The sequence below is a fragment of the Leptonotus elevatus genome, chromosome 12 (assembly GCF_054856555.1).
Source record: "Leptonotus elevatus isolate MCC_2025b chromosome 12, RoL_Lele_1.0, whole genome shotgun sequence".
NCBI classification, from domain to species: domain Eukaryota; kingdom Metazoa; phylum Chordata; class Actinopteri; order Syngnathiformes; family Syngnathidae; genus Leptonotus; species Leptonotus elevatus.
In genome coordinates this window covers 5541914-5558504 of record NC_141250.1, presented here as the reverse complement: position 1 = coordinate 5558504, position 16591 = coordinate 5541914, and the positions used below count along the sequence as shown (strand labels likewise).

General features: G+C 43.0%; 1 protein-coding gene across 1 annotated transcript in view; it reads right to left on the bottom strand.

The window, feature by feature from the left end:
- plcl1 (phospholipase C like 1) overlaps positions 1-16591 on the bottom strand; it is an 89797-nt gene that overhangs the window by 26813 nt on the left and 46393 nt on the right. The window contains exons 2-4 of the mRNA XM_086091170.1: positions 4028-4102; positions 2594-2881; positions 2181-2459 (exon numbers count right to left, since the gene is read on the bottom strand). Of these exons, the coding sequence (XP_085947296.1) occupies positions 2181-2459; positions 2594-2881; positions 4028-4102 (642 nt within the window). The remainder of the gene's footprint in view (positions 1-2180; positions 2460-2593; positions 2882-4027; positions 4103-16591) is intronic.

The window sequence follows — 16591 nt, the reverse complement described above, 5'->3', positions numbered from 1 at the left end:
TCTTTCATATGGCATCCACCATGTTTGCGTAGTTATAGCACACAATATTCTGTTTGCCTTGAAAGATGGATGAAAAAGCTCAAAATTGGCTGGCACTGTTGGGGTTGTCTTTTTGGACAACGTCTGGCAGTAAAAGAGTTAAGAACAAGACAGAGACAGAAAACAATAATTGCCCATATTGTTCTATGTTCTTTTTGGACATGGTGCAGCTCCGTTTCTGTTATTTAAAAAAACACACATTAAATTTAACATTTACAATTATCGTAAATACAATGCTAATTTACTTTAGCCTGTATACGTGTTTTGCTTCATATGTTAGCATTAAACTAGCAGTCTTCCATTAGACATAATTAAATGGTTTTATGAACATTAAAAACACAATTCCCAAAAAGTTTGGACACTATACAAATTGCGAATAAAAACTGAATGCAATTATGTGGAAGTGCCAAATTTCAATATTTTGTTCAGAATAGAACATAGATGACAGGTCAAAAGTTTAAACTGAGAAAATGTATAATTTTAAGGGAAAAATATGTTGACTGTAAATGTCATGGTGCCAACAAATCAAAAAAAAAGTTGGGACAGGTAGCAATAAGAGGCTGCTAAAAGTCAATTGCACTTGTAAAAAAAACAGCTGGAAGACCAGTTACCACTAATGAGGTCCATTGGCAACTTGATTGGAGTATAAAAAGTGCTTCTCGGTGTCTCTCAGAAGCGAAGATGGGTAGAGAATCACCAATTCCTCCAATGTTGCGCAAAAAGATAGTGGAGAAATATCAGATGTTTACCAGCGAAAAATTGCAAAAAGGTTGAAGTCATCATCATCTACAGTGCATAACATCTTCCAAAGATTCAGAGAATCTGGAACAATCTCTGTGTGTAAGGGTCAAGGCCGAAAAATCATACTGGATGCCCATGATCTTCGGACCCTTAAACGGCACTGCACTGCAAACAGGAATGCTTACTGTAAGAGAAATCACAGAAAGGGCTCAGCAATAATTCCAGAAAACATTGTGGGTGAACACAATCCACCGCGCCAGCCGCCGTTGCCAGATGAAACTCTACAGTACAAAGTAGAAGCCATTTCTAAAGCAGACCAAGAAGCGCAGGCGTTTCTCTGGGCCAGGGTTTATTTAAAATGGAGTGTGGCAAAGTGGAAACCTGTTTTGTGGTCAGACGAAACACAATTCGAAGTTCTTTGTGGAAAACTGGGGCGTTATATCATACTGACTAAAGAGGACAAGGACAACCCAAGTTGTTGTCAGCACTCAGTTATAAGCCTGCATCTGTGATTGTATAGGGTTAAATGAGTGCGTGTGGCATGGTCAGCTTCCACATCTGGAAAAGCATCGTCAATACAGAAAGGTATATTTAGATTATAGAACAACATATGCTCCCATCCAGGCATCATCATTTTCAGAAAAGATCTTGCATGTCTCAACACGATAATGCCAGACCACATGCAGCACCAATTACAACATCATGGCTGCCTCGGAAAAGGATCCGGGTATTGAAATGGCCAGCCTGCAGTCCACTTCTTTCACTTATAGAGCACATCTGGCGCATCATAAAGGGGAAGGTGCAACAAAGAAAGCCCAAGACAGTTCAACAGTTAGAGAGACGCGTGTTAGACAAGAATGGGACAGCGTTCCTATTTCTAAACCTGAGAAACTTGTCTCCTCGATCCCCAGACGTTTGCAGACTGTTGTAAGAAGAAGAGGTGATGCCTTACAGTGGTGAAAATGAAAATTTTTGAGATTTGTTGACATCATGGAATTTAAAATCAACATAGTTTTCCCTTAAAATGATACATTTTCTCAGTTTAAACTTTTGAACTGTTTTTTATGTTCTATTCTGAATAAAATATGAAAATTTGCCACTTCCACATGATTGCATTCAGTTTTTATTCATAATTTGTATAGTGTCCCAACTTTTTTCGAATTGGGTTTGTGCATCCAATGTATATCAGTTCGATAGAAAACAGTTTTACTTTTGTTCCCTATATATCATGGAATTTTACCTACTAAAGGTGGGTTTGGATTGTATCCCCCAAGATGAAAATGGGTTGACTGTATATCATGATTGTGATGATTTGCTGTGTGATAGGAGTCAATTAATTTAAAAGACAATTACGCAGCTTTCCCATGGTATTATGTGATAGCAAATATAATTAGTCGCACCTTAGCCTCCTTGATACCAGGACAAAGTTTCACGATAGTCGAGACCGCCACGTCCTCGGACACAATGCCGTAACCATCTTCGTCCACTCGAGCAAACTCGCTCGCCAGCCACTCGCTCCTCATCTTGCTGCCCAGACTGCCCCCCATCGTTCCTCCTTCTCCCAGACCGCCAACTCCTCCGAGTACACCCCCAACAACCAAGGGGTGCGCCAACAGGTAGCGGAGGCCTGTCACCCAGATATTGGCGACGTCTGCTGAGAGTGCCACCAAATCTAGAGACTGTAGGGATGAAATTGTTTAGGTTAAAAAAACAACAACGTTTAATGATTAATGAAATACAAGTTTGACTACATTTCTCGCTGTACTTTCCCTTTAATATCCAATACATTCAAAATAATTTGTCCCGGTCTTACCTGGTAGTCCTCCCCATGAATGATAGAGAACGCGGCGTCCTCAGCCAATTGTTCAGAGATGGGCCCGTTATGCAAGAAGGTCTCGGTGCTCTTTCCGGTTCGCACCTCTCGGATGCTGGAGACGTCCAGACGGGCCCGCTCCGCGTCCTTCTTGGACGGCTCCCAGCGCAAGCAGCTCAGGTCGGCCTCCAGCGTGTAGAAGCGGCAGTACACCCTGGAGTTGGGGCGCACCTTCTTCAGCTCACATCCGCCCTGCATGAAGGCCACGCAGTCGGCCGCGCTGTTGACCTGTTGAAGAAAATAAATGGACTGCTTTTTATGGAGAGCTTTAACTACACCATGTGGTGCCCAGTGCACTTTACAACTTCTCACATTCACCCGTTCACACACCAGTGGTCGGCGCCTGCCATGCAAGGTGCTGACAGGTCCATGGGAGTAAATCGGGGTTCCGTGTATTGGTCAAGGGCACTTCGCCATCGGACCCACAACCTCACATATGGGAGATGACTACTCTGCCACTAAGCCATGCCGCCCCCATTCCTTACATTTTTTAGACGATTGAAAAGGGGTGGAAAAATTCCAGCAAATTTCTGGAAGGCTTCTGATGAATTTAAATGGGAAGTTAAGATGGGAAATTTTGTAACTATTTTTGAATTGCTAGATAATAATAAAGTAATTCATGGGAATGAGCTGGGAATTAAGGGTAAATTAATGGCAAACTACCACATTTCATACACACTAAAAAAATTAATAGATAAAAAATACCTCCCCTCAAGCTTCTCAAGCATTGTTACTCAATTCTTAAGTGCTTGCATGTAATCCGGTTGCTTTAATCAGTATTATGAAATATAATTTCCCCAACTATATTTAAATTCCCTATTGCGATCCACCCTTTAATGTTGTACATTCCTGCTCTATTACTATTTATTCCAATATAATTCTCATAAATTCCCATGGAAAGTATCAAACTTTGATCATTCCCAGAATTTTGCAACTCTTAAGTACAGCACTCATTAATGCTTAAGCCACAGCTGCCCGAAATCAACAGCATTAGTAATTGCCTAGATATTTTTAGGTTTCTGCAATATCCAATATACATTACTTCCATTTGTAGAAGCTCTTTAAACCAATTTTGTTTGTAATGATAAATTATAATTACTGTATAAAAGGCTCTATTTCCCCCAAATACAGTACAGCACTTCATTATGTCTTGATGGATATGTCAAAAGCTACTGCATTCTTAGGGATGGCAGCGTTTCCGTGGTTGTAGATGTTATTCTCAAAGAAGCTGAGTGAAAAGGTGAACTTGGTTTAAAAATTCCACATTCCTGTTCAACGACAAGATTCTCATCAAATTAAAAGATTTCACATTAAAGCGCTTAACTATGTTGCATGGTATCTGCTTGTTATTATGAAATATGGTATAACACGTACCTTCTTCTCTGAGGGCATGCTGCTGAATGACACAGTCTTCTTTCTGCCTCCGCCCACCTTCTGCACCGAAGGATCCTGGGGGAAAAAAAAAAGTGTGGTGGTCAAAATGTGTGTGCATACCTGTGTAAGCACCCAGTTTACACTGAACAGTTTCAGTTTGGTTCGATATGCTAATAGCATCAGAAAAATGTTTATATGGTATACATGGGTTCACTTTTTACAACTAAGACTGTCAAGAACAAGATTTTGAGACTAAAATGCACAATGCCAAACACAGGACATTCAAAATCATTTGTTGACAAAAAGCTGGACAATAGCCGCTTGAACCGAGAGTCCAATCAAGTCAAGGGAAATGGGAACAGAAGCAGGAAGGAGAAACACACCACCAAGACCAGTAACTAGCTAAACATCAACACTTAATCATCTACATGATCTCACCAAAGTGAGAAGGTCTCAAATTTCTGCAGATATTTAATTGTATCTTTTCATGGGACAACACTGAAGAAATGATACTTTAACATAATAAAGCTTAGCAGTACACAAGCAGTGTCAATGTATTGCTCCCTCAAAATAACTTAACTCATTCACTTGCAGCCATTTTCACTGAAGCAACCCCCTTCGCTCCCAGCTGTTTTACTGGATTTGGACTGATTTTGAAAGGCCTACAGAATATTGTTCTATTGATATAAAAACATGGAACCAACCAAAAGAAAGATTAGTCTCTTCTTTCATCAGGATTTTTTTTTATATTTCTATCTGTTTCCGTTTTGCAGCAATTAGCATTAGAATATAGCTAAGTTTCATCATTATTCACAAATCTGTTTAAAACTGTGGGGAAATTAGCTTTTTTCAACATGGCCCTGGTTGATCTCGCTTGCTCTGTTTCCACCTGCTGGCCGTGTTTGTAATAACTACCATTTCTTCAACCATTCTGAGAGGCTGCATCAAAGCCTTCTGTATGCTCTAACATTACAAAAAAAAAAGTTAAAACATTTATAAATACGTCTTTGGGAGTGTGGTAATATTTAAAATAGAATGTATTTTTACGTGTTTGGGAGCAAATGAGTTCAAATGCAGCCATTGATAGCTGGCAACAAAAGTGAGTACACCCCTAGGTGAAAACGTCGATCTCCGAACAGAAGTTTTACTTTACTTTTACCTGTGGCTTTTTGTGACATTTTTGGGGACACTTAATCAAAGGCGATCTTGTTTCTAAACGAGCTACTATGAAACATCAAAAGAGTTTTTAAATGTTCATAAATTTTACATTTTACAGTTCTTAACGTTGCTTTTACCAAAACCTGACAAAAATTACTTAGACATTGCCGATTTTTTTTTTGCTTGGGACATGTACTTTACGGTGATGTAATGAAAACGAAAGAAAAAAAGAACAACAAATATTTTCATGATCTTGTACAATTATGATTGCATCATTGACCCTGGCACAGATTATTTACATTTCCATTATTTCCTCAAGACGGCATTTGATCCCCTATCCTGCTCAGCGTGCACCACACGATAATGACAAACGGACAGGTCACAGATCAGGAATAACAGTCATTGTGTGGAACATGCACAAAGATTGGGCGGGGCTTTGTTGTAGCCAGGCAGGATGTACAATTTTCTTTTCATCTATTAATACAAAAGACACGTGGCGAGTGATGAAGATTGACAAAGTGCGTGTTAGTATTGGCTTTCACTTGGTAATCCCATTTTCTAAATTTAGTCTTTTGTTTTCCCTCCATCTTCTTTACGCATGCACATCCTTATTTAGTCGCTGACCGGATGCTTTTCTCAAAGTAAGATGCCGGGATCTTTTATTCCACTCCTTTTGGAAGCAATAATTACACATACATAATTGGTTAAAATGTTCATGAAGATTAAATGGGAACGTCATTTTCATTGCAAAAGCTAATTATTATTATGGCCTGACATTAGGGAAACAGTTTATAATGGAATGATGAATGTCGGAATTCATTGGAATTTTTAAGGAGGCACGTGAAAGAACTGAGAATAAAATTATCATAACTCACAATTGGCCATGCAAAAAATTCATTTTATGGGGAAGTCAACAATAGTATGTCAACACTAGTCTAAATATGGTATTCTGGGTGATATTGTGTTAGTGGAATATGAGTCAAGCAGCAAAATCCAGCAGTTTTTATCCGTCTCAGGGGGCGGCCATTTTGCCACTTGCTGTTGAATGAAAATTACATCACAGTTGTGTAACAAGTAACAACCAATCACAGCTCAGCTTCACAAAACAGGTGAGCTGTGATTGGTCGTTGCCTGAGGCCTGAGCAACTGTCATCTTCAGTCGACAGCAAGTGGCAAAATGGCCGCCCCCTGAGACGGATAAAAACTGCTGGATTTTGCTGCATAACTCATATTCCACAAATCTAATATTAATCAGAATGTCATGTTTACACTAGTGAGATTACAAATAACATATTATTGTCAAGAAATGTTTAAGGATGACTTCCACTTTAAGAAAAACTGTTTAAAATGATCTTTTATTTCATGACAACAAGGCTATCATTGTACGAATGAAACTTCTCAACTCACTTCAACAAAGTTCCTTGACGTTAAGATGCAACAAGATGGAAGTTGCATTAGTATGCCCACCACACTCTCAAAAAAAATTTAAATAAAATAAGTATGACCACCCCACTGTATTTGCAATGAGTGTAAACTTATGTAGATTTTATGTGCGTGTGTGTGAGTTTGTGCATGTGTGAAATGTCAGGAAAGACCATCACACTAGGTCCTGAATTTAAAAATAGGTTGATAAACACACGCTGCTCACATGTCAGCTCCCTGCACTTACGATCACCCACCACCCAGACTTTGATTGACAGCTCCATCGCAGCATGGCGGGCAAACGTCGGCGCTTTGACAACCTTCATCAGCGATGCGGTGAGGAGGTGTCAGCCAGGGGACCCGCTAATAACTGCTCGCATAGCATAATGAGCGGCGGCGCTCCTGCGGAAGCAGGTTCGTGTCAGCAAAGCCTATGATGCAATACCTGACGCTGTCAGAGAGGTATCAATTGAGTAAGATGTATTACTATGGAGGTATTTTGGAGTGGCGTACACCGAAACTGCGTCATACTGAGATTGTATCTTAATTTGTCTTTTTTCACAATAAGCAACTATGCAGGCCTATCTTGAAACTGAATAAATTATGCATTTGTGTGTCATCTTTCGATTGTATCTTCAGAGTGTGTGAAGAGGTGTGTTACAAACAGACCTACATACCAAGGTAACCTGACATTATCATCATCATCAATAATGTAATGTAAGGGAATGCACGGGAAGCCAATGAGGGCAACCTGAGAGCTGAAAAATCTGCTTTGGTGCATCTGTGTTATTGGCATGTGCTACAATCTCGAATTGTGTCAGTGTCATGTACAGAACTGTATTATATGTCAAGCAACACACAAAAAGTGTGGTTGTTGTTGTTTTGGGGACACTGCAACAGATGAATGGCATTTTTATTCATCTCAATGGGAATTTGATACACAGTCCCCTTGTTTTGTTTTGTTTTACACCAAAAATGCTTTGTGCTGTTGGGGGGGCTGAAAAAATATTTCACAGGGGGTACATCATTGAAAAAAGGTAGGGAACCACTGTGCTAAACAACTCAAATAGAGCACCTTTTGCTTGTACTCGCTCTCTTTCCAAGTGAGCAAAAGTATTGGAACATGTGACTGATGGGTATTAATAGTTGGAGGTGCCTTTTAGATCGATTGCTTAAAAATGAGATAAGTGCTTGTTTTTGGCTTTGGCTTTGACCTGTGAGAACTGCATTTGCTGTTAAACAAGCATGGAGACCAGAGAGCTGTCTATAAGAGAAAAGCAAACCATTTGGAAGCTAAGACAAGAGGGAAAATCTATCAAAGCCAAACATTAGGCATAACCATTGTAACAATTTGGAATGACCTGAAATTTATTTACGTGGTCATTAAACAAATTACACTCATAAGTCACGGAGCCCTCGCAATTTACTTTAGTTCAATTTCTGCCCCAGAATTGTATCCAATACTACTCGAACATATTGTTTAATTTCACTAAATTGCATCCGTAATTGTATCTGGATTTGCACAGAAATTTGCATAAGATTGAACAGGTGTACTTAATGTAATGTCCCAACCGAGGATTTTTTTTTTTCATCCTCTTATTTGTACTTTCCTGATTCAGTCGCCCACCATCAGCCTTTGCTCCATTTCCCATCTGCTCTTTGACTTTTCCTGCGGACAGCAACTAAGCCAACGATCAAATCGCAGATGAACAATCCAAAGAGTGAGAGAGATCGAGAGTAGAGCGAGAGTAGAGGGCGGACCAGTGGATTAGAACCCATACAAGTCCTCTTGGGACAAAAGCCGAGTGCTGTATGAGAGAGAGACTACCAGACCGTGCTCACACAGTTTCCTGGATGGCGTTGTTGTCGTGCCCGGAAATGTCAATGTAAAAATATGCGACACTCGCACACATACACACGCTCTGGATTATCAGCCCACAGCCACAACATCAATGTACCCAAACGTCCGAGGCCCTCAGCATCATCAGCACAGCCAGGCCGCTCATGCTCGGGCCACCTAAATACTCGCTGACCTGCTTTCGCTAAGCACGTCTGTCCGACCCCGTCTGGTCAACTTAATGAAAAGACGTTTTCTGGCACGCTTGCGTGAACAAAGGCAAACAGTGCTCATTGACGAGGGAACGGCGGGATTGGAAATCCATACGTTTGCGTCACCGGCATCGGAGTTGATGACGATGTTTACCAAACAAGTGAAGTTGCGATCATTCGTGCCCGCCTGAAGGTCTCGCAGAAACTTTCAGACTCGATAAATGTCTGATCTTTGTTTCCGTTCCTCAAGTTGTTGCTTCTTTCTGCAAGGCCACTGATCAATAACAGACGCTCAGGAATTCTCTAGGCGACCACCGTGAATACTAAGCAATGACATGTTGCTTGAGGATGAAATATTGTTGCCTCTCATGGAACAGTAATGATACTCCAGCATCCGATATTGAGACGGATAACATAGTGAAGCTCTGTTTTTACTTTTTGACAACTTTCTTTTTTAACTCTACCACATTCTTTAAACACATTTAAGCTAATTAAAGTATTTCTTTGTTTATGTTCTCACTCTGTTGCTCGCAATTTTCCAAAGCGACAAAGCAGGCTTGCTTTGAACTATTAGTCATTCTTGTTACTAAGAAACTTTCAAATAAATCAGAAGAGAAATAAATATAGCTTTTTTAAACACCACAATGTTTAACCAAACAAAGGTTAAGTTTTTTTTAATGCTAATATAAAAGCAATTTATACAATAGATGGGTTAACAGGAATTTAAATGGGGTCACTTTAACAAACAGATATTCACATGCTCTAAACAACAAGAGTCGGCGTTTAGTTGAGGAACTTTACTCTTCTTGCTCTTGCTATTAGGTCTCATCTCTTCCAATAAACCTAACCCTATCAAGCCCGAACCATGAAATATATGAGAGAAAATTCAGATTTTTTTGTTGAGTATTCATTAGTCTTTTTGAACAAACAAAAAAAATGAAAATCACACTTCTACATATGACTTTTGTGTCATATTTGATACATCCGGTCACGATGCTTTAAATTCGTACATTTATAACTGTCAAAAATAGAATGATAAACAGGCATATCAAATATATTAGTACTTCCAAAAATCAGAAAGAACATTTCCGGTATTGGGATTTGAGAACTCGACTCGACTTTATTTTGAACCGCGGAAAGCCTCAAAACAGTTTCTGTTCTTGTTCAGGCAAAGGTGTACTTTGCATTTCTTGCAGTAGACATAGGCAAAGTGGCCTGTGCAGAACTTGCATCTCTGTCGTGTTTGTTATTTTGGGAAATGATCAATCATGTAATTGAAATATTTTATTAGTTTGGTTGAAAAATCAAGCTTTGAGGATTACATGGCAAATTAAAAAAAAAATCCCAAATTACAGTTGACTGATTCGGCGTAAAATGACTTTATAAACCTACTGTTTAAAATTGTATACACTTTTAACACTTTCAAAAATATTGAGTACTTCCACATCATATCCACCCATTCACTTCTTATAACAGGGGTAGGGAACCCTGGTTCTCGAGAACCACTGTCCTGCCTGTCTTCCATGTCTCGCTCCACCAACACAGCTGATTTAATGAACAGGATCGTTATCAGGCTTCTACAGAGATTGCTGATGAGCTGATAATATGAGTCAGCTGTGTTGGAGGAGGGAGACATGGAAGACAGGCAGGACAGAGGCTCTCGAGAACCAGGGTTCCCTACCCCTGTCTTATAATGTTGTCTACGTAAATTTTTATCAACTTTTGCTTACCGCAACCACTATATTTGACAAAGAACATTTTCAAAATCAGGTGGCTCTCCTTTCTCAATTGTGGCGATCTTGTATGGTCGCTGGAAAAGCCATCAGCTGGGTGATTACTGCCCTCTAATGGATTATCCGTGCAATGCATGTGTCAGATCATATACGTCAGGGTTTTAATGGGGAAAAAATATTATACTCGTGAAATAGTGGGATCAAAATGTCTTGTAGTTAATATGATACGTTTGGCGTTATAGGGGTTATGTGCGCAACTCTAAATTGGGACTATGCAATATAAAAGCCCATCAAAAGCAGTACGACGAACGGGGTAACAGTTTCATCGTCATTGGCATTCAGTAGTCAGCATGAGTCCGACCTAAGCCCAAATTGCCCGAGCTTGCTGTATGAAGCGCCTCTCGACATATCACCTACATACAAGCAGAGGCTGCTTGCTTCACCATGTGTGATTCATCAGACAAGACTGGAAGTTAAAAGTCAGGCTCGGGCGGGCTCACATCCGCCCTTCAGGTTCACGTTCAGTTACGTTACCTCCCCTTGCCAACCCTGCATTGTGTCCAGCCTCAAAGCACACAAAGTACGCCGGACGTGCACAAGCTTGCATGTTTCGGCACTAAATCAAGTTACTGGAGATAACTGTAAATGTTCCGTTCCGTTCCATCTTCAATTCCGCTTATCCGGGGTCGGGTCGCGGGGGCAGCAGCTTTAGCAGGGAAGCCCAGACTTCCCTCTCCCTAGCCACTTCAGCCAGCTCCTCCGATGGGATCCCAAGGCGTTCCCAGGCCAGCCGTGAGACGTAGTCTCTCCAGCGTGTCCTGGGTCGTCCCCGGGGCCTCCTGCCGGTAGGACATGCCCGGAACACCTCCCCAGGGAGGCGCCCAGGAGGCATCCGAACCAGATGCCCCAGCCACCTCAACTGGTTCATCTCAACGTGGAGGAGTAGCGGCTCGACGCTGAGTCCCTCCCGAATGACCGAGCTTCTCACCCTATCTCTAAGGGAGAGCCCGGCTACCCTGCGGAGGAAACTCATTTCGGCCGCTTGTATCCGGGATCTCGTTCTTTCGGTCACGACCCACAGCTCGTGACCATAGGTGAGGACAGGAACGTAGATCGACCGGTAAATCGAGAGCTTTGCCTTTCGGCTCAGCTCCTTCTTCACCACAACGGACCGATACAGCGTCCGCATCATTGCAGACGCTGCACCGATCCGTCTGTCGATCTCCCGCTCTAACCTACCCTCACTCGTAAACAAGACCCCAAGATACTTGAACTCCTCCACTTGGGGCAGGACCTCATCCCCGACCCGCAGAGAGCACTCCACCCTTTTCCGACTGAGGACCATGGTCTCGGATTTGGAGGTGCTGATCCTCATCCCAACCGCTTCACACTCGGCTGCAAACCGCTCCAGCGAGAGCTGGAGATCACGGCTTGAAGAAGCCAGCAGCACCACATCATCTGCAAAAAGCAGAGATGCAATGTTGAGGCCACCAAACCGGACCCCCTCGACACTCCGGCTGCGCCCAGAAATTCTGTCCATAAAAATTACGAACAGAATCGGTGACAAAGGGCAACCTTGGCGGAGTCCGACCCTCACAGGAAACGAATTCGACTTACTGCCGGCAATGCGGACCAAACTCTGACATCGGTCGTACAGGGACCGAATAGCCCGTATCAGGGGGCCCGGTACCCCATACTCCCGAAGCACCCCCCACAGGACTCCCCGAGGGACACGGTCAAACGCCTTCTCCAAGTCCACAAAACACATGTGGATTGGTTGGGCGAACTCCCACGCACCCTCAAGGATCCTGCTGAGGGTGTAGAGCTGGTCCACTGTTCCACGGCCGGGACGAAAACCACACTGCTCCTCCTGAATCCGAGATTCAACTTCCCGACGGATCCTCCTCTGCAGCACCCCCGAATAGACCTTACCTGGGAGGCTGAGGAGTGTGATCCCTCTAAAGTTGGAACACACCCTCCGGTCCCCCTTCTTAAAAAGAGGAACCACCACCCCGGTCTGCCAATCCAGAGGCACTGTCCCTGATGTCCACGCGATGTTGTAGAGACGTGTCAACCACGACAGCCCCACTACATCCAGAGCCTTTAGGAACTCCGGCCGAACCTCATCCACCCCCGAGGCCCTGCCACCGAGAAGCTTTCCAACCACTTCAGTGACTTCGACCCCAGAGATAGGGGGGCCCACCTCAGAGTCCACAGACCCTGCTTCCTCAAAGGAAGGCGTGTTGGTGGAATTGAGGAGGACTTCGAAGTATTCTCCCCACCGATTCACGACGTCCCAAGTCGAGGTCAACAGCACCCCATCTCCACTATACACAGTGTTAATGGCGCACTGCTTTCCCCTCCTGAGACGCCAGATGGTGGACCAGAATTTCCTCGAAGCCGTCCGGAAGTCGTTCTCCATGACCTCACCGAACTCCTCCCATGTCCGAGTTTTTGCCTCAGCGACCACCGAAGCCGCATTCCGCTTGGCCAGCCGGTACCTGTCAGCAGCCTCCGGAGTCCCACAGGCCAAAAAGGCCCAATAGGACTCCTTCTTCAGCTTGACGGCATCCCTTACCGCTGGTGTCCACCAGCGGGTTCGAGGATTGCCGCCCCGACAGGCACCAACCACCTTACGGCCACAGCTCCGATCGGCCGCTTCAACAATGGAAGCACGGAACATGGTCCATTCGGACTCAACGTCCCCCGCCTCCCCCGGGACAATGGAGAAGCTCTGCCGGAGGTGGGCGTTGAAACTCTTTCTGACAGGGGATTCTGCCAGACGTTCCCAGCAGACCCTCACAATACGTTTGGGCCTGCCTGGTCGGACCAGCATCTTACCTCGCCATCGGAGCCAACACACCACCAGGTGGTGATCAGTTGACAGCTCCGCCCCTCTCTTAACCCGAGTGTCCAACACATACGGCCGCAAATCCGATGACACGACTACAAAGTCGATCATCGAACTGCGGCCTAGGGTGTCCTGGTGCCAAGTGCACATGTGGACACCCTTGTGCTTGAACATGGTGTTCGTTATGGTCAGTCCGTGACGAGCACAGAAGTCCAACAACAAAACACCGCTCGGGTTTCGATCGGGGAGGCCGTTCCTCCCAATCACGCCCCTCCAGGTCTCACTGTCATTACCCACGTGAGCGTTGAAGTCCCCCAGCAGAACGAGGGAGTCCCCGGGGGGAGCGCTCTCCAGCACACCCTCCAAGGACTCCAGAAAGGGTGGGTACTCTGAGCTGTTGTTCGGTGCATAAGCACAAACAACAGTCAGGACCCGTCCCCCCACCCGTAGGCGGAGGGAGGCTACCCTCTCGTTCACCGGGGTAAACCCCAACGCACAGGCGCCCAGCCGGGGGGCAATGAGTATGCCCACACCTGCTCTGCGCCTCTCACCGTGGGCAACTCCAGAGTGGAAGAGGGTCCAGCCCCTCTCGAGAAGATTGGTACCAGAACCCAAGCCGTGTGTGGAGGTTCTCCACACACTGTAAATGTGACTTTGTACATATTTACTGCTTGCAGACATCCTGGGAGTAAATACAAGTGCAGACATTTTGTTGTAGGTAAAAATAAGGGCTGGGAGGGAAAAAATTGATGATGCAAATACTAGTGAAATTAAGCTAAAGCAGCGGCTAACTGTTTTTATGAAGAATCCGTAAAACGATCATCAAATCTAGCGGCCATGTTCCGCTCACATTAGATGGCGTAGACAAAAATGTGTTGCAAGTTATTGTGGCCCATCTATGTAGGATACACATGGTTGTCTTTAGATGAAATGCACGGAGGTGAGGGTAAAATACCGAACCACGGCCCAACTCAGTGCCGAGTGGTGAATCATAACCAAATCTGGGTTATTTCGTTTAAATCCATGCAATGCTTGTTTAATTTTGCTTAAATAAATGCACGTTTTTAAACTAGCTAAACTAAACTTCGACAAACCTCATTTCCAATTAATTAGTTGTATAAAATGTAAATAAAATAACCACAATATAACGATTTGCAAATCATTTTCACCTGAATACACTATAAAGAAAAATATTTGGAGAATTCTAAAGTAATTTGTGCACTTTGCAGAGCCAAATCCAAATAGCGTATTAGTTGTACGCCTTTAGCTGATCATCACAGAGCAAACTGCCCTGCTCAATTATCTCCACGGGGCCTGGCAAACCAATGCTGCTGGAGTGTGGCGCTCGTGAGCAGAACTAAATCTGTAAGCAAGAAGTTTCTAAATCTGTAAGCAGGAACTTTGACAAATTGTGTCAATGAGAAGAATATAAGATGCCTGTAAAGCTGAGTCTGCTTTGATCGTTTTGTTCAACAGTTGTATTTTACAGGAGAACAATTGTATTCAAAGACCAACGAAAACTATTGGAACATTCTTTGAATCGAAATATATTTCTATTTGATTATTTTACATTAATTCCAAGAGTTTACAAACTTAGTAGAAAATTGTAGTCAAAAATGTGATTAATCACAATTAATTATGGAATATTATACGATTTAGGTATTTTTGTTTTGTTTTTTAATTATCATTTGACAGCACTAGTTGCAACACATTGCAAAAAAGCTTGGGCAGGGGCAACAAAACACCGGGAAAGTCGAGGAGTGCTCAAAAACACTTGTTTGTTTTACACAACATCCCAACTTCATTAGAATCGGGATATCTAGTTACTGCAATTTACAGTCCTGACATTTCTGCTTAAATGAGAGTGCCTACCATTTTTGTGAGGCGAGTACCAGTACTTTTCCATTGGGCCACGTTATTAATCTGTCTATTGGTTTTTGTATTGAATGTCTGACTCTTACATGATCATTGTATCAGAGGCAATCAATCAATGGGCCCCAACAGACTGGAGTTCATATGCGGGTTTGAGGGTAATACTGGTTGGGGTTTCATGAAAATTGTTGTCAGAAGTGGGATAGGCATCTGAGACATGGTTTGTTTGAAGGACCCTTGGGTAGGTGACCGTCCGCTGTGAGACAGACCCATAAATCTCACTATCGCGCCAAAGAGCTTGACTCTCTGGTGTGCATGTTAAGTGTAAGACGGATTCTAGTAGACCCAGACTCAAAGTCGGTTTTGGAATAAAAGGAAACAGAAAGTGGATGGTCAGTTGTATGTGCATCAATTCCATGTTCTAGTTCTAATCTAGACTAACAGTTATCCAAGCACAAAAAATATTCATAGTCACATTCAAATATTTGTACAGTTTACAGTCTTCTGTAAATTTAACATGTTTTTGGAACGTGGGAAAAAACTGAAAACCTGGAAAAAACACTTGAACGTGAAAAGAAGAACAAATTCCCTGAAATTGAAACCTCGAACCCCAGACCTCTAAGGCAGACGTGCTAATACGCCGTGCTCCCAAGAAAGAACATAAATTGGGCCTAATTAGACTGCACAACATGTGCAATTGTTACGATGAAGAATGAACAATTGCACTACCGCCACATTTTACAATGTGTCCTCCTTGAGAAGAGTAAATGAGGGAGATGAAAAGATGCAAGGAAGGTGCAGCGGCAAAAGGCAAGCAAGAGGTGCTGTCAAAATAAATTGAGAAGACAACAGGTCATTGTAGTGTACATGGAGAATGTCTGGACAGCAGCTGGCTCTTCACTCAGGATGAATGAGTTCACATGACATACACACACTCAAACAGACATATCTTGTTATTCGAGAGAAAATTACTTTACTAGTGGGGAAAACAAACAAACTAACTAAATGCTAAATGTTAGCATGCTTTATTAGGAACCCCTGCAAGAGTACACACTAGGGATGAACCATTTAGAAAAATAATCTAATTGATTGAGCGATTTTTATATCATAATTTAATGTGATTACTTCATATTCCCATGTATTTTCGATGTTTCGGTTTTCTTTATTTTCGCTAATTTAGGACGCTAAGAAACTGCTACTTAACTACACCGTCATTTTATGATAAACAAATCTCTGACGTTAGTGGCTAGCAGATAGCTGTTAGCATTAGCAACACGTGCCTTACTGGTAACAGTAAATGAGTTTGACAGCTGGTACCTGCCTTGTTTTCTTCTTCTTCAATATTCTGGACCAAGGCTATTTGATGGAAGCAGCCAACCAGGAAAGCGCGTGAAACCAGCCCACCAATCAGAAGCACGCGTTTCCACAGCGAAATTTGCATATACCACTGATAGTAGCTTGCTTCCTGGCTCGAGGAAG